Source organism: Anastrepha ludens, chromosome 4 (assembly GCF_028408465.1).
Source record: "Anastrepha ludens isolate Willacy chromosome 4, idAnaLude1.1, whole genome shotgun sequence".
In the NCBI taxonomy this organism is placed as follows: Eukaryota; Metazoa; Arthropoda; class Insecta; order Diptera; family Tephritidae; genus Anastrepha; species Anastrepha ludens.
The window spans coordinates 98599723-98619399 of NC_071500.1; the positions used below are offsets into that span (position 1 = coordinate 98599723).

General features: G+C 34.1%; 1 protein-coding gene across 4 annotated transcripts; it reads left to right on the plus strand.

Annotated features, from left to right (window-relative positions):
• Positions 1–383: 383 nt before the first annotated feature.
• On the plus strand, positions 384–18030 carry LOC128860306 (eukaryotic peptide chain release factor subunit 1). Of its 4 annotated transcripts, none has more exons than XM_054097749.1 (8): positions 384–540; positions 2388–2814; positions 9155–9330; positions 9416–9885; positions 9960–10115; positions 10234–10431; positions 13203–13350; positions 17176–18030. In XM_054097749.1, exons 2-8 carry the CDS (start codon positions 2729–2731, stop codon positions 17256–17258), a joined length of 1317 nt encoding a protein of 438 aa, XP_053953724.1. In that variant the 5' UTR covers positions 384–540; positions 2388–2728; the 3' UTR covers positions 17259–18030. The 4 variants fall into 4 exon arrangements, with proteins under 4 accessions (XP_053953724.1, XP_053953728.1, XP_053953726.1 ...); XM_054097753.1 differs by lacking the exon at positions 17176–18030 and adding an exon at positions 14355–15196; XM_054097751.1 differs by lacking the exon at positions 384–540 and adding an exon at positions 951–1125.
• The last annotated feature ends 1647 nt before the right edge of the window (positions 18031–19677 follow it).

A 19677-nucleotide genomic window follows, 5' to 3' on the forward strand; every position in this document is an offset into this window, starting at 1 on the left:
GTTTGCAAATTTATGGTCTACTACTTATTTCCTATGCATTTCTCAAAATTTTTGACAATCATGGCGCACGCCATTTTGTGCTGTAAATGAAAAACGTAGGAAACATGTGCACAACTTTTTTCTTTCGTATTTGCTTAACGTACCATTTGTGAAAACGTACAAAACAAAGTACCAAAACGGATATAATTACGTAATCGTGATAAAAGAAATCTATTACATTGCGCTACATACGCGTGAGCGCATGCAAGACGCATTATTTGTTGGCTCATTTCTACACAAACTGGCCAACGGTAAGGCAACATCAATATCTTTGTCATCGTCATCGGCTTTGCTATCGTCAATTGAATAGCAGAAGGTGTAGCACCGTCAATAACGTACGTCAACTGCAATACAACCCTGTCCTTTCTCCTGCGAAAATTGCACATGGCTTGAAGTCTACGCGAGTGCACGACTCCAACTCATGCCAATTTCTTGCTTTTCAAGTGTTTATTTTTAATAAATTTTTGTGCGAAAACGAAAACAAAACGGTTTAAAAACCAAGTAAGTAAAAATTTTGTGTGCAACGCTGCGGGAAATTGTAAAAAGTGTTCGGTAAATCAGCGTTACAAAATCAGTGTTTTTGGTGTATGGGTGAGAATGTGTACGTGTACGCGCTAAAAGAGAAGGAAAAAGGTTGCGCGAAAAGCACGACTAACATTTCGTACCATTTCCAAAAAGTACGCGTACGTCATTAAAGATTACCATAGACAATTGAGGATGAGTGAACGGACTAAATATATTTACTGAATAAATGCATTTTTTTTCTTTCAAATTGAAAGCAAGTGCACAGTGTTGCTGTTATGAATTTTTTGATTTCTGTTATTCCAATTGTATGCTGACAGAGGGACTTTCCGTTCGTAGATTTAAGTATTGGTATGCTTGCGAAATAGTACTGAACTGTGTTAAATAAAGCGAACTAGGTGAACGATATAATTTCTGAGGCTGATGTATTTTATGAACTCGAGGATTTTGAAAATTGAAGTCTGTTTTGTGCTTATATTTAAAAATGTTTCAAGTGTTCAATAAAACTATACATAGTTTTTAAAAAATATTCGTAAAAATAAGTCGCTCAACGAATTTTCATAAGTAAGTTTTGACGATAAAGTACAACTGTACTTTTTCTATAATTGTACGTGATCTGAATAGTACGTTGATCGTTCCAAAAATACTAGAAGCCTGTTAGTCAGCCAGCGAACAATGGTACGATAGCGAGGTCAGCGAGAAAACAGTACTTTTAGCCATACAAACGAGTACGAATGAGGAATTGCGTTCAGTTCGTTGCAAACGTACCTGTGTATAGGCCAATTTACGGAGAATTTGTGAATATTCATGCAACAGTGAAATAAAATTATAGCGGAACATATGAAAACCATAATTTCTGCTGTGTCGTAAAGTTAGGTAGCGAAAACAGGCGAAACGTTGCTCGTTGAAAGCAGTGTGACGGATAGACAGTGGAAAAGACGTAACCCTTGTTCCTGAAGTTGTGCTGTTTGTTGTCCCCCAACGTGAAAAAATTGTCGGTGACCGTTGTAGAAGCAGTTGAGTTTATTCCAAGAATTTGCCTCAGATGGGATAAGCAGTTTCTGATTTATCTAAGTAAAAGAAAAGCATAAAAGTGTAAAAAAGGTTGATTTCTATTTAATGAATTTTTGCAAACGTGTGTGTATAAGACGTGAGTGGCAAAAACCAAAAAACGAGGAAAAGTAATAGAAGAATGTAAGTAAAAAGGAAATGAAAAGGAAGAAGAGTGTAAGCAAAAGAACGGACAAAAGAAAATTGCCACGAAGTGAAGGTGAGCGACGAGCACGTCAAAATTATTAAAGTTTCTTTGAATAAAAAGTGTTTAAGAAAAGTAAATGCGAACAACTAATCGAAAGTGACATGTGGACAGTGAAAGTTCGACCTCTCAAACAGAAAAAGTTTCCTTAAGAATAATTGTAAACGAAAATAAAAAAAAAACGCAAAGAAAAACCCAACCTTGTTTCGTTTCGTTCCTACTTAGCAAAAGTAAAAAGAGAATTACAGCAAATAAAAAACGCGATACACGTTTATTGTTCGCTCTCTTGCTATTTGAGAGAGAGTGTTTGTGTCGAAAAAAAGGATAAAGAGATACACGAATGGGAGGAAAACTTTTACAGCTTTCGAAAAAATTTCATTAGTAAATAAAAGTGAATAACTGAACTATTTTCGCGATTAAATGATAAGAAAACTAATTAATGGCAAATTATTATTAATTCTACATTTTGCTTTTTATATATTTTTAATTATTTATCATAGCATTTTCATCATCGCATGATAAGTTGATATTAATTTAAATTGTTTTGTATTTTATATTTTATGGCTTACAGCGTACTAATCAATCATCAAGAAAGGTGTTTAAAGTTGAAATAGAGGCCACATACAGGAATAATAAACCAAGAACAATTAAAATCCCAAATCCGTATTGCAGCAGAATTGAAAAGACAGCAAAATAGAAGTGTGCGAAAAATACACACAGATTTTCAAGTAGCAGTCGCAGTAGCAATATTTCGTTTGAAGACACAAAAATTTCTATTAAAAAGCTGCAGGCAACAAATAACACTTGAATTTAGTGGGCAGCATTAGCAGTTAATTCAGCGTGAAGGAGGAACAAGCAAGTGCACGTGAAAAGTCTTCAGTATAAGCAGTGTAAATAAACAAATCAACAAACATGTCCGGAGAGGAAACGTCCGCTGATCGCAATGTCGAAATTTGGAAAATCAAGAAACTCATTAAGAGTTTGGAGATGGCACGAGGGTGAGTGAACTTCACATTTGCATTGCTACAAATAAACAATATATATAATATATCCCTATACACACGATCTTAAAAAAATTTGAATAAAATACTAAACGATTTACTCGTATAAAATAGTTAAAAAGTCAAATTACTACCCCTTTCAAAGAATTTTCTGTTTATTAAAAATTGAATTTCAAATCGAATACGAATAAGGTACTTCTTTCATTTGTATCCACATACCAAACACCTATCAAAGCGCAATACGTGCGACTTGCTGCTAGCCCACATTTAAAGCAACAACTGTTTACATTGGAGTTACAAGCGCACCAAAACAACCACTCATCACTAACCCATCCATGCCGCCTCTCACCCACACACATGTTTATGGCACAAGGGTTGTTCATGTATTTGCAGCAGCATCAAAAACTTAGCTGGCATTGACAGCTGGTATGTGGCGCCCTTATTTCACTTGCTCGGCGGCATGGTGGGTACTTCATGGAGTGGTGTGTATGACTGTTAGTTGAAGCTATACCGCTCAGTGGGTGGTTGGTTAATTTTGGTAGAGAATACTCCATGACTGCTCCTCTTTCACAATTTGCCAGTGTGCGAGTGTTCGACGTTAACGTATTCATGCCTGTAATTGCCTTACTTTTCCGATGTATGCTCAAACAAATGCGCGTGTTGCACACAATCAGCCAACAATGGTAATAATAAACAAAAAGAAAAATGTGGCATATTTAGGAATTGTATGACATACCATTTTGAGTTTAGTTTGCTACTTTAATTAGAGTTTTGATATAGTTAATGTTAATAATAATATATACTATGTGGAGGTTCAATTGTGGATAACATTGATGCGTTAATAATTCTCGATTTTTTAATTAGTAATTAGACAACTGTCTGTTTAGCTGACAATTGCTAATAGTAATTATATTCAAGGACGATGAAGTTTCAGTTATCAAAAATTCATTTAACCTCACAATTTTGGTTGTTGTTGTTGTTGTTGTTGCTGTTGTTGTTGTTGCTGTTGCTGTTTTTGTAGCAGTAACTTTGTCCTGTCAGTGTAGTATAAATCACCGGTCGCCTTCGTCTAGCTCATCTACCGTTAGGCCCTCGAAACTTGCTGTTGCGACAGGTTGGGTCGAGAGGGAGAAAGGTGTTAGATGAGCGTCGATACGTTTCGCGTTTTTGATAACAAAATATTTTTGAGATTGTAGGACCTGAACGACCTGAATTTGTGCACATCCACTGCCTGACAATTAATAAAAAATTAAATGAATTTACAATCTCTTGCAACAACGGCATCTCGGCTACGACTTACCTTATAATAGCCTTATGCATAGGATGAAAAAGTTTAATTTATATTATTTAATTTCGTGCATAATGGGCTACTTTTATTGCTGAATTGTAATACATTTCTGCAGCGTATTACAATTCAAAAAAAATCGACAACATTGTTAGTTGTTACCCTAAGCCCAGTGGTACCATAACCGACCTTCATGGTTTAAGTCAATTGGCCAAGTCGACTGCCACAAAAACCTACCCTAAGCCCCAAGCATTTAGAAATGAATTACTATTGGTATTATATTGCTACATTTAGTGCTGGCAATTTACCTAAGCATTTCAGCCGAATAGTAAACAAATTTTAAAGATCCGCAACTTGAAATTTGTACATGCATATGTAGGTATGTAGCTATTATTTTCCACTAATTTCATTGAGTATGCGTTCTGTGTGATTATTACTTACGTTTATGTGTTTGATTTCTGTTTTATTTGCATGCAAACGTGTGCCGCACATTAAATTTAATTCGAACGTCGTAGGTATTTCTTATGAGTTTTAATTTTTTCGGTTTGTAAAGTTTGAAGGTGCGTTTCTTTTATTCGTTTTTGCTTAGTAAGGCATAAACTCCAGTGTCACACATTATACTGCTCAATTACATACTTGGATACGCCCACATCCGCTGTCGATAAGTGTGACTTAAATTGTCTAATTTTCCTAATTTTGTCCTGACTAATTAATATTTGTTTAGGTTTTCCATTTAAATTTATTTCATAATAAATCGCTTGTTGAATTCATCAGTAGTATCAGAATTTATGTTTACGCGTTATTTCAATGCTGGCACCCGAAGCCTAGCGAGTTTGTGTGTGACTTGTATTGTGAGTTCAACCCCCATGGCAGGCGCTGGGAAATTTCCGAGTATACTTTTACCGTGCAAAAGCTTATTACTATTTTCATGTAATAAACTTTAATTTTTATTATTCCAACATTCCCGCAGTCAAACATATTTACTACGTACCTAAAAGGTGTTTCTTATGTCCTTTTTATCATTTTTTAATTTGGCAAGTCATTCGCTGCGCACGCTATCATCAGCTTTTATGTAGTGAAAATCAGAAAAAAGAGAGTTGGCGTTTCGTCAACGATGATTCATCATACGTCAGCTGGTTGCATGAGGGACAAACAACGCCACCTCGTGGTCTTTGTGCGCACAAAATTTTTGTTTGTTTAATTTTAAGATAATTTGATTTTAATTGGTTAGTTAAATCATATAAAAACTTTTATAAAGAAACAAATTTTGTTGTTTTTAGATTAAAATATTTTTAGATTACAATATTTTTTTAGATAAAAAATATTTTTTAGATTATTTTTTAAATCAAAAATATTTTTTTTAGCTTAAAATAATTTTTACTGGCTTTTTATTTTGTGTATTTCGTTAATCGCAACTCCATTACTGCTTACGTGCATTGTGCATTCTTATCGGGTGTACGGATTTTCTTGAAAATTACATTAAGTTTGTTCTGACTTATATTAGATAATTGCCGCTATCGTTTGACTTGTAGAATTTTTTAATCTATTTTTTAAATAATTCTTTCCTATTAAATTTCTTTTTATATTTGTTTTTTTTTTTTTACGTTTTAATTTGGTTCTGTCTCTTTTTGCCTCTGTATGTACAAATTTTGATTTCTTGTCCAAATGGGCCCCTCGCGTGGGCAGCCATTTATCCTAACCTAACCTAATAGCCTAGATAGGCGGCGGCGTTAGTCCGGCAAACCCGCAGTTAATTCTGATTAAAATTGTGGTGTGACCGGCGGATTAGTGAACAGCTGATCTGCTTATTGTAATTGTCAGTAAAAGATGGACCGCAGGCAACAAATACGGGTAGTAGCTGCACGGGTGGTAAGATAATTTATTAAAAAAAAATCTTAAATTGCAATTTCTCTAACTGCTTCGAAATATCTAAACAATTAATGTAATTTCGAACGTTTTAAAGCAAACTAGCATTGCTTCCTGTCTTTCTTATTTTTCTCTTTGAAAGTTTCACTATTTTTCATTCCCAATATATGTTAACTGTAATTTTTCGACAATGTTGCTTTCGAAAATTCCTCTAATCCACTTAAATTATGTCGATTAACTCTATTTGCCAAACCGCATTAGTTGCATTTCATTCCTGAGATAATTCCAAATTAAGTCGTTATCCGATTAACGCCACCATCTGTCTGGCTATAATGTTTTAAATTGAGAGTACTAATTTTTTGCGATTTATTGAACTTTGTGCTGTTTTTTTTTTTTGTTATTTCCATCGCGAAGTTCAATATTTCTTGATTTTTAGTTTTTGTATTTAGTTATATGTATTTAAATTTTTTTTTTGCATACATACATATATAAAATATATAGTTAATTTCCTCTACTCTCTATTCTACCTGTTATTTCACGCATACAAAATCTTTTCCATTCAACTCTTTGCCTTGGTAGCTCCCCTATTCCGTTACTCTATAGTTTTGTTTGTTTTACTTTTTTTCTCGCACTATGTTGCAAAATTTTCTTTTAGCTACTTATTACTTGCCAACAGCAGCAAACATTACCAAAGCTGCCTGCAGCGCTACGAAAACCTCGACAACGCAGCATGCCGTGTCCGCTTTGTGTCAGTTTGAACTGGACTTTGTTGGTTGCGACTGGTGACAGCAAGTAGCTGGTATTTTTTATATTTTTTTTTTTTGTTCAGTTCGCTTTTTTATGGCCGTTTGCCTGCTTCCCTTGAATTGTGTCTGATTTGGTTACTTTTAGTAAAGTTTTTGTTGTGTTGGAGTTGAAGTTGTTGTCAGTTACTGCGAGTCCGTACTCCTCTCTAGCTACTCATGGTGCGTCAGCCAATTAGTCACTGTAGACGTATTTTTCTAGTGATTCGCTGTTAACTTGTTAAAAGGGATTATTGGCTTGACTGCTGTTTGGGTTGTCCATGGATTTTTGCTTTTTTTATCGCTGTCACACCTGCCCTTTTTCATTAGTGATATTCTTTTGCTTTAGCTGAAGTTGCAAATACGCGATCTTCTTGTCTGCTACAAACTTCGTTTTTATTTTACCTTTAAAATGCAGTTTTATCTGGAAATTGTGGCTTTTTGCGGATCCCCATTACTTTTCTCTGCCCTCTATCTATCTCTTTGACTCTTATGCTTCTCTTTTGCTTTAGCTTTGCTCTGCACCATTGCTGTGTATCATATCAGCCAACCAGCCAGCTAACCAAACCAACCAAACAACCTTCTATCCGTTTTAACAGCTGTTGTTTTGCGTACACTTGCTTTTAATTTCCATAGTTTTTGTTATTGTGTCGTTTTGTTAGCGCTGATAACGTGGCTGAGCTGCTTGCTGGCTTGCTTGGTTTGCTTCTAACTCGGTTTGGCCAATTCGCACCGGTTTGAAGTTGTGACAACTCGTATTTTGCGTGCATTGCAGCATAAAGGAAACGAAAAAAATCACAAATATGAATAAAATAAGACAAAATCAAAAGTGATTTGGATTGAAAGAAATACCTAAGGGTACTTTTTGCGATACTGCATTAATCCAATCCTATGTAAAGGGTGATCGGATATTAGTACTTTTTCCAGTAGGGGTTTTCGACAGATCACGCGTGACTACTGTCAAATAAATACATAATTTTTTTCAGCATTCATTGGCATTTCAATTGTATTACGAAAATCGACGCTCTATGAAAAGTGTCTTCAAAGTTCAGCGATGAGACCCATTTTTGGCTTATGTGCTGCGTCAATAAGCAAAATTGTCCGTAATTGGGCCGAAGAGCAACCCGAAACCATTGAAGAACAACCGTTTGGTGCTACCTATGGACAGGAGGAATCGTCGGCCCATATTTCTCCAAAGACGAGACTGGCGCCAATGTAACAGTGAATGGCGAACGCTATTGCGACATGATAAACGACTTTTTAATGCTGGAAATTGAAGTACGTGATCTCCATAACATTTGATTCCAACAAGACGACGCTTCTTGCGATACAGCCCATGAAACAATGGATTTACTGCGTCGTTGTTTCGGTGAGCAATTTTACTTTCGTCTCGGGCCAGTGAATTGGCCGACAGGCCACCAAGATCGTGTGATTTCACACTTTTGGAATTTTATTTGTGGGAGTATATAAAGTCTAAATGCTTTGTAGATAAACCAGCTTCGATTGAGGCATAGGAAGCCAACATCACTAAAGTTATTCACGAGATACTGATCGAAGTTCTCCGGGGAGTCATTCAAAATTGATGTTTACGGATGGCAAAATTTCGCCTCAGTTGCGGCCTACAATTGAAAGGGATTATCTTAAAAAAATAAATGTCATTAATGTCAAAAATAATGAAGACTGCCGAATCAATTTGAATTTTCATTGTTTTATTTCAATTTAAAATCCGATACCTCTGAATTGATGACCCTTTATGTATGTCGCTAGTATAATAAAATAAATTAACCTCCATGTTGTTGCAGCAGTATAAATATTTCCCATACATGTCGGGGGAATGCTGCTGGAGTGACAATCATTGGTCGGATATAAATCCGGGTCTTCCGGTAACGTAGAACCGACTGCTGGGGGAACGGTGTGGTGGTAGTCTGTTCTATTGTATAAAAGCCATAATAAGCAGGGGTTTTTTAGCTCTTAGCAATTTCCACATTTATCGACTTAATAATTGCTCAACGTCTTATTGGAACAACCAAAAAAAAAAAATACTGGTCAGAAAGAGTGATTTATAAAGTTTCGCTTTTCTCATAAATTGTAATTTTTCTATTTCTGTAAAATATTCCCATTTACTTAGCTGCATTTGCACTTCTTAATGGCGGTTATTGATTTTTACTTGTAGTCTTTATTAAACTTGCATGGAATAATTGATACTTGTGAGAAAAGTTGCACAAAACGTTAGCTATTCCCACAAAGAAAGCCGCTGGGCGTGAGAATTTAGATAACTTTTGAATAAACTCAAGCGCTAGAGATATACGTTCATACTATCTACTAATTTCTTACATGTATTTGTGTGCATTTTTGTAAAATAGTTATAAAATTATATTTCACGCGTTTTTTTATCTTATTTCAGCAATGGAACTAGCATGATTTCATTGATCATACCGCCAAAGGATCAAATCTCACGTGTCAGCAAAATGTTGGCCGATGAATTCGGCACAGCGTCCAATATCAAGTCACGTGTCAATCGTTTGTCCGTGTTGGGCGCCATTACATCGGTACAGCATAGGCTTAAATTATACACCAAAGGTAAATTTTATCGACCTTCGTAATATTGCCCTCCTACAATTTTCATTATGTAATCTGTTTCTTTATTATTTTTATTAAATTTTAGTGCCTCCAAATGGTCTGGTCATCTACTGTGGCACCATTGTCACAGAAGAAGGTAAAGAGAAGAAGGTTAATATTGATTTTGAACCCTTCAAACCGATTAATACGTCGCTGTATTTATGCGATAATAAGTTCCACACTGAAGCGTTGACCGCTTTACTGGCCGATGATAATAAATTCGGTTTCATAGTGATGGATGGTAATGGCGCTCTCTTCGGTACACTACAAGGTAATACACGCGAAGTGCTGCACAAATTCACTGTTGATCTGCCGAAGAAGCACGGGCGTGGTGGTCAGTCAGCTTTGCGTTTTGCACGTCTGCGCATGGAGAAGCGTCATAATTATGTGCGCAAAGTGGCTGAAGTTGCTACGCAATTGTTCATTACGAATGATAAACCTAATATTGCGGGCTTGATTTTGGCTGGTAGTGCGGACTTCAAGACCGAGTTGAGTCAATCTGATATGTTCGATCCTGTAAGTGGTGAACAGCACAAAAGCATATGCACCAACACATATTTACGATTTTTTATTTTTTCTCTGTTGTATAGAGGCTGCAATCCAAAGTTATTAAGCTGGTGGATGTCTCGTATGGTGGTGAAAATGGTTTTAATCAAGCGATAGAATTGGCGGCCGAGTCATTGCAGAATGTAAAATTTATACAAGAGAAAAAACTCATTGGACGTTACTTCGATGAAATTTCTCAGGTGAGTAGTTGGTATTATTAGCGGGAGAGTGATAAGTGAAGTGAGCGTTTTTTTTTTTTCAAACCTACATAATTTATTATTAGAATTTAGTAAAAATGCTAACGAATTTCTATTCTAGGACACTGGCAAATATTGTTTTGGTGTGGAGGATACATTGCGCGCCTTGGAATTGGGTTCTGTAGAGACTTTAATCTGTTGGGAAAATTTAGATATCCAACGTTATGTTTTGAAGAATCATGCGAACTCCACGTCGAACACAGTACTGCACTTGACGCCCGAGCAAGAGAAGGACAAGTCACATTTCACCGACAAGGAAGTGAGTAGTTAAACTATAATAGTGAAGAGTGCGCGATTTGAAACATATCCTGTGTAGGCATTAACGGGACATATCTATTCATGTTGTTTGTTGGTTTTGAGAATATAAATTATTTCATAAAAGCAAGTTTCGCACTCGTTAGTCGCAGAAGAAAATTTATGATTGCCATTCGATTTTTGCATCCTTCTTTGTGCATTGAAGAAATGTTAAAGTTATTGACAGGGCAATCGCAAATATGTTCCAGCGATTACAAGATTTACGAAAACAAAAAAAATGTGTACATAAAAATTGAGCTATATTTGTTAGAGCATATTTTCTATTGTCAGCATACTTTGCAATAAATGAATATTTCTTTGTTATGTTTTGAACTAATAACAAACGTTTCTGTAGTGATAAAAATATGACGCATTCACAGAGTATTTACTGTATACAGTATTGGTCAAAACGCGACTGCTGATGAGAGATCAGAAATACAACTTGTTTATGTTTGAAGACGTAAAAGGAGCATCGGAAAGCATATCGCAACTATATGGGTGCTATAGTTTTGGTCAATGCTGTATAAAGCTTATTCTGCGCGACCGCCAAACATTTTTTTTTTTTTTTTTTTTTTTTTTTTTTTCAAAATCAGAACGGGGCACCAAAGTTCAATGGGGTGAAGAATAGTCAGCGGCCCGAAAAAATTATGATTTTCAATAATTTTTTTTGCTAGTCAATTGCTTTATTTTACAAAAATAAAAACATAGCATTAATACATAATATTTCGACTTGACTTGACAAAATTTCAAAAAAAAATTTAATAATTGTAAAAGTTATCGCTGTTTGTGTGGAGCCCGTTTCTCCAGAAGACCCTTGCGGTGATCATCACAAGTCCTTGGAGATTCATCTAAAATCAATCGGACAAGAGAAATAAGTTTTATTAATAGATAATCTTGTGCCTGATCGAGAATTTTTTTTTGTGTTTTAAATTAACAATATGACGGCCTCAGGAAATATTTTTCAGATTTTCGAGAAAAAGCCCGACAATTAATTGTTAAAAAAATCGAAATTTTTGAACAAAAAAAAAATCCTTCGATCAGGCACGAGTTTTACATATTTTTCAAAAGCAGTATAAATTTTATTAAAATCTACTAAGCGGTTTTTAAGTTACAGTTAAAAAAAAAACATAGTTTTGAGAAAAACGCATTCAAAGTTTTGCTATCTGCTTCGGAACGCCATTTATTAATTTTTGAATAACTCGAAAAGTATCATGATTCAACTATTAAAGGTTTGCTCACTAGTGACATACGATTTTTGACACTCCCTTACAAAAGGTTGTATTTAAGAAGGTGAATAAAGTAGACAATATTAAATCTTTTTTGGTAAAAATGGTACCAAAAAAGTATTTTCTTACTTAAATGGAAATAAACTGCGAAGGATTTAAAAAATTAATTTTAATTAATATTTGAAATTAAATACGGGTACAAATAGAATTTGTTAGCGGAAATCGCCAAGTCTAATATTAAAACATGAAATTATTTCACTTAATCCAAGATTTTATTTTGTGAATTAATTTTTAAATTTAAAACCGATCGCAAAGTTGCGAAGTTTCGCCAATATGAAACTTTTTTTTTGTTAAAAATAAATAAATAATTAGCACGTACAATTCTGTTAGGTGTTTGGCCGATATCCTCCTCCTCCTATTTGTAGCGCGCGTTCCACAAATGGAAGGACCTACAGTTTTAAGCCGATTCCGGTAGATGGTTTTTTATGAGAAGCTTTTTCATGCTGGTACTGTGCTTTGCTAAGCCTCCTATGGTCACTTCATCCATCCATGGGAAGATGCGCTCATTGGAAATAAATTCCGTCAATCCCAACTTTGTTGTTGTTGTTGTTGTTGTTGTTTTAACATTTTAACAGCATAGGTAGCCCTGTCTGTGTAGGCATATCATCGGTCGTCTTCGTCTAGCTCATCTAAGGGTAGGCCCAGGAAACATGCAGTTTCGACAGGTTGGGTCCAGAGGGAGAGTGGGGTTAGATGAGTCGGTTTGAGGGGGCATGTGAAGAGGTGGTTAGTGTCGTGCGGGGTACCATCACATGCCGGACATGTGTTTGGTATGTACCAACTTTTTTGTAATAAGGTATGCATGTTATCGATCGCGTCGGGACTACCCAATTATTCTCCCTGTCGTAACTCTTTGGGAAGTGCAACTCTTTAGCGAGTTGTTGCTTTTTGTAAGCACACCATTTTGAAAATGAAATGTGTTTTCTACAAATTTTACTTTTCCTCCACTTTTACTCAAAATTTCTAGAGCTAGCAACCCAGTATTTTGCTAAGGGAGCCGATTTGTCAAGAGAGAACGAGAAAGCTGCTTACTGAGCAAACCTTATCATTGAATCATGGAAAAGTATTTGTCGGATTCACTTCAAATTTCCACACAATATTTTTAAGATATTTTACTTTAAGAAAATTAAAAAAAAATTCAAATTTTTTGGAAATTCTGACTACCCCTAACCCCTTAAAAACATATCTTAAGGCTTGATAAGGATTTCAATGGTATTTGTGAAGCATAAATTTATAATTTAATGGCATATTTTAAGTATAAAGCTAGGCAAAATATGTTTTTAAAATCATATTTAGGATGACCTTAGTTATTAAGGTCTAAGTCAAACGGTTTTCCCAAGTCATACGGTCAATTTTTTGTGAGCCCTCTATTCCCCCAAAAGCACACTCTATATGTAACTCCTTTTGTTTTTTTTTTTTAAGAACATTATATTAATTTATGCTTTTTCAGAGTGGCGTTGAAATGGAGTTGATCGAGTCTCAGCCGCTGCTCGAATGGCTTGCGAACAACTACAAAATGTTCGGTGCTACACTTGAGATTATTACGGACAAATCTCAAGAGGGTAGCCAGTTTGTGCGAGGTTTCGGTGGCATTGGTGGTAAGTTTCACGGAACTTTTTGTAGTAGTAGTTTATTTTTGTCTTTTTTCGTTTTCCTAAGATAAAAATTTCACAGAAATTTATTTCCAAACAATTTAAATTATCTGAAAATTTGCATATGTAATGGTAAATATTTTCTGTGCGTGATAAAATTTAGTTTCTCTATATGATAAAAATGTATATGATAAATATTTTTTCGAAATCACGAAATATTAAACCAAGGCGAATCTATTAGAGGTAGTGTTGGTAAATCAGCTGATTTGTTTTTTTTTTCTTTCGCTGAGTCCATGTAGCTCTCAGCACAGAATAAAACAAGGCGAATTAATTTTTTGTTTTCTACTTCGTCAATACCTTGCCGTGACAATCAAAACGTACAAAACATTGTTGTTGGTCTAGTGAATACCACCTTCAATAAATGCGCCTTGTATTAAACGAAGTGAATTCTGAGTTCCATAATATTATTCGCTCCGTTGGCGCGAGAGTCATTATAACCTTTTCACCAAGCTGATTTGCGAGAGACAGTTGCGACAAAATTTCAAACATTTATTTTGTTACGAATTTACTAAATAGCTATTCGTTGTAATTCTGCTGCACATCTCGCTCAAAATAGATTTCTGTGAAGTTAGCTATTATAATTTATTGCTGTTTTAATTGCATATTTATATATATAATGTAATGTAATATTAAGAACAGTTTGGCTAAATGATAAAATTTCTCTTTCTCTCTTTTTTATTCCTTGTCGCTGCTTATGTAAATGGCTAAATGAATTCCAATTATTTTTAATTGTGATATGCCAAAAAACACATACATACATCCTATCTTATCAACATTCCTTTTGTCCTATCTAAAATTGTCTATTCCCATTATTATTATTTCGTCGACTACTTTCTGTGTGTATCTTTTTGTATAATACTTTTAATGTATAATTTCTGCCCTCTTATCTTAAACTTTTGCACCACCTCTTCAATCTTTGTATCTAAATTATTTGATTTAAATAATAATAGGGATTTTGCGTTATAAAGTCGACTTTCAATCACTGCAGGCTGACGAACCATTGGAGGACGTCGATCTTGATGACTATTAAGCGAAAAAAAAACAATTATCCTCTGTTTCTCATCTCAATCTATCTCTCACATTGCTACTATTTATATATATTAATATATGAATTCTCTCGCGTCACACTCGGCAACACAGCAAAAACAAAAACAAAATATTACTGTAGTGATCATTGTAGCAGATTTTTCGCGACTTCATATAGAATTATTTTCACTCACTATTAGAAAGTAAATGCTTAAATGAAGTGAGTCAATAAATTAAAATTTTAAGTTGAGAAATGCAATGCCCGCGCATCTGCATCTTTGCGAATTTCATTGCGGTAATTCTTTGTTTAAAGAAATTTTACTAAAGACTTTTTAAAAAGATCTTAATTTCTAAATGTAGAAACGAAAAAGAATTACAAAGAAAAACAAAAAAAGCAAATTGAATTCTTAAAATCACTTTTACAATTGGCGTGTAATTACCCCTAAAGGAGAAAAGGCAACGGAGGTTGAGAATTATTGTCGCGTCAAAAGCAGCCTAGATGATGATAATGATAATATGAAGCAAACAATAATACTAATTATATTTATATGATAAAATACCTTAAAAATAGTTAATGAGAGCCATACGTTAAAATTCAATCGAAATTAACAAATGACATTTAATAAACAAGAGAAATTTGAAAATAAAAACGTAATTTATAAATACATACAAAAACACCTATATTACCAACGTAAATAATAGAACACATAAAAAATAAAACCATACGTACATATATACAATATATATATATATTTCAACATGGATAAATAAAATGAACAAAGAAACAAGTGACGCGGTAAAATATGTGTATAAATTCATGTGTAGAACGAAACAGATGAAGGAAAGGCCAAACACAATTAAAAATAACTAAAATCGTAACTAGCAGGAATGTTTCCCAATAAACACCTAAAACAATATTTCGCTAACCTTTTAAAAATGTGTAATTGTCAGGTTTTAGTCTATCGTCAATCACCAATTGACCTCAAACCGTGTAGACACACGCACGGCCTAACACATAGATGACACTAGTTTTATTAATAATGGCCCGGGACTTTTCAGCGCGTGTATAATGAATTGATCTCTTGCCTTTGAATAAGTTTCTTCTTCAGTTGATCTGAAGACTTGCTGGTATTTACTCAAGTAGATACATATCCTCCTCCAATTGATCTCAAACCGTGAAAAAATGATATCGTAAATCGAAGGTTTATAAAACATCATCGAAAAATTGATAATTCTCAAATTGATATCCTAAATAATTATCTAAATGAAGTCGCCGCCCTTAGTTGAAGGCAAATTGAGAATAATAAAACGTATGGCTAATATTTTCTAAGGAACCATTGATTAGACAATACAAGACTTTTTTCATATTAGGCGTTAATACTATGTACCCATTTCTATGGCACAGGTTTTCCTGCCACAATCGCGCAGTCCCATCCCTGGCGTCATTGCTAGAACAACTTCAAACATAATTTCTTTCGCAAAATCAGACCGTTTTCTAATAACGATCGCCCCTGGGTGGACAATGGCAAACGTCCAGATGTATTTCTGCCATGAAAACAGCTCCTCATAAAAAACATTTGTGGAACAACATTAAATAGGAGGAGGTCGCCCAAACACCTACACCTAACAGAAGTGTACGCACCAATTTTTTTTTTTTTTTTTTTTAATCCGGCCTTTTTTGGAGCAATATAAATTCGACAGTTGTAAGAACTTGCATGCATATTTCTATTCATTATTGTTCAATGAAACAAATGTTGCGAAGGTTCTATTATTAAATCGGCCGTTCGAGTCTTGAAAAAGAAATAAATTTTCGTGACTTGTTTTCTCAAAATGCAATTACGAGTCACATTTTTCAAGTCGCGAGTTAAAAATTAAAACTCCTGTGTCGAAAAATCAAACGCAAAAACATGTTTCTCACGGTCAAGTTAAATGTTTGAGTCCTGGACATTAGTTCCTGTATGCAAATATGTGTATGTATGTATATAAATTTCGGAGCTCTTACTTCAACTTATTTCGTTTTTTTCTTAATTTTTTTTTTAGATTTTTTTTCATCCTTCATCTAAGTATATTTTAATTTATGGCTTTTTCTCCTGAGTAACTGATTTTGGTTTGTTTTCCAAATTTGTATAATTTTTTTCGAACATCCTCATTTTTCCACTGAAATTTCCCTTTTCCCCAGAAGTCTTTATTTGTGCTCCTTGTTGCTTACGCTCCCATTATTTCTTTGTAAGTGTAAACGTTAGCCAGTGCGCTAGTTTAACTGCTAAGGCAACCAGATACATATGTATGTATGTACAAGTCTTAGAGGTAAATATTGCTGCGTAAAAATCACTCACGCATTACTTAATTAATTCAAACATTTGTAGGTTTTTCGATTTCTAATATTTTTATTTTTATTTGTTTTTGTTTTAGTTTTTTTTCTCTTCGTAAATTTTATCTTAATTTATTTATGTATATGTAAACTGCTATTTATTTGTGTATGTGTGACTTTTATTGGGCTGTGCTGTTAAATTTTTATAAAAAAAAAATTTGCAAATATTTTATTAAAGGAATACTTAAATTTATTCACAAATTAAATCGATATTAATTTAACTACGCGGTCCAATTTTTTTGTTAGTTGTTTATTTTTTTTTTTTTTTTAGTTTTAGTTTATTATTTTTATTTTTCCATCCATTTTTATTATTTCCCACGAACAAAACACTAATATATGACATTTCTTTTTCCCTTTTCTTGTTTTTTCGCTAGGTATTTTGCGCTACAAAGTGGACTTCCAGAGTTTGCAACTCGACGAAATCGACAATGATTATTACGAAATAGATGAATATTAGACAATTATTATTTTTTTTTTTTTTTGTTTTTTATACTTTAAAAATTTCTCTTCCATTTGCAAAAACATAATGAAAAAATATATTTAAATTTAAAATCAAACCTCCAATAAAGAGAAACACCGCTGATAGCATCACAAAGTGAAACGGCACACAAAAATCCATCGAAAGGTTGATGTCGAAAAGATAATCGTTGAACAGCATCAGAAATAAGTATCTAAGAACAATAAATAAATTTCCAAATTTAGAAAACTAATAAGAAGAATACCTCAAATGGAAGTAGCGTGCGAATAATACCAGGAAAGTAAAAAATTAGCACCACTGCGAAAATGGCTTACGCATCCACTTAACGAGTAATACAGGAACTACTAGGCGCAACATTTAAACATTTAAGAAACACAGATTCGGGTTGCATCCATCCTGTTTTCGTTGTTCATGACACGTGCGGAAATACGCTGCTGGGTTACCTGTCTGTCTGTTACTGCCTGCAAAGCAGCCGTTGTATATTCGACGTCAGCAAAGCAAATACACACCAATTAGCGTCGTAAATTTAGAAAAAGTAAAACAATTATTCACAACTAAATTTACGAAGAAACATTTTTGTTAGCAAAAAAGAAGAAAACGTTGATAATTTATATACACGTATACAATATAGAAATATACATAACTAAAAAAGGCAAACAAAAAAATAAAAAATAAAAATAAAAAACAACATGTAAAAAAGGAACTGCTACCAGCATCTATATGAGGAATCAAGAAATAAACAAGAATTTAACGGCTAATAAACTTTAAAAGCTAAAAAAAATGTGAAGTTGTTAATCAGTTAATCATTTAGTTGTCTTGATTTTTATTATTTCTGAATTACTGCTGCTGATGAGACTCTCCACTTGTACAGAGTGGGCCAAATAAGACCTACTACTACGCAGCAGCAGGTCCATAGTTTGCCTAGCAGTATGCGCAGTTGCTCCATCTTGTTGAAACCACAAATTAGGATACTGCTCCACCATTGGCCGCAAAAAGTTTTCAATCAATATTCTCTAAGAAGCTCCTGAAGTCGATTCCGGCGTTTCATCCTCATTTTCGAAGAAATGTGGACCGATAACTCTAGTGCGCATAACACCGCACCAAACAGTACATTTAGATGGGTGCAACTGATGTTGGTGTGTTGCCCTTGGATTTTCAGAGCCCCACAATCTACAGTTTTGTTTGTTGACATAACCATTTAAATGGAAATGCGCTTCATCCGACATATGCCGATATTTACGCTGCATTAAAACAATTGATCGTTGACAAGAATAGAAAAACTCAATAATTTTAACGCGCTGTGTTGTACTGTAGGGTTCCATAATAAATTTCCAACAATTCAATTATAACCTACAAAAAGAGAAAAATAAATATGTCAAAAAATAAAAAAAAGTTATTTGTGCTTAACATTAGTAGGTCTTATTTGGCCCGCCCTGTATTAGGGGAAAAAAGTGTTTCTGCAAGAATTTCTTCTTTAAGAAAGTTTAAATATTTTTGTAAATACGATTTATTGTCTAAAAGTACATAATTTCAGCTTCAAACGAAAAAGGAATAGTTAAAAATGCGAAAAACTGAAAGGTAAGAGCGTCAAAGTCGGGGAAAACATGTTTTGTGCTAATCAACATTCTAATCTGGTTGGTCTGAAATGCAAAAGTTACTTTTATTGAAAGATTAACTCATGATTTGTAGAAGGATTCAATATAAATATATAATATTAGTTTGGGGAAAAAGAAATCCATTATTTTCTCGGTACAGGGATGTAGTGATCGATATCTCGTACAGTATCGGTCAAACAAATTAAAAGTTTATGCTCGTTGTCAAGGTGACATTTCGCACTAAAAAAATTCTGCTGTTTTTTGTTTATTTTTTTGTTCCAACGCGAATCTATTAAAGGTGGTGTTGGTATATCAGCTGATTTGTTGTTTTTCTTTCGCAATGTCCATGTAGCTGTCAGCACAAAATAAAACAAGGCGAATTAATTTTTTGTTTTCTACTTCGCCAATACCTTGCCGTGACAATCAAATGTACAAAACATTGTTGTTGGACTAGTTGGTATAGTGCAACCCCCTTCATTCAATTGTGAGTTACAGGCTGTTAACAATGGAAGTCAACAAAGAGAACAACAATTTTTCTTTGATAAAGGCGAAAATGCAATCCAGGCCGCTGACAATGTTAAGGTTAATGTATGTATACAGTTAGAATTTTCAAAAAATCGATTTTTTTTCCTAGTGTACATATATTTAAGAATACACACAGAAAATTTAATATCGTTCGCAAATTTGAAAAGGCTTTAGCATCAAAAACGCCTGAACGGACTCGATGAAACCAAAATTGCACGTAATTAGCAGTCGCGGTATCGTCACCATAAACACCAGTAACAGGTTTATATAGAGTCAGA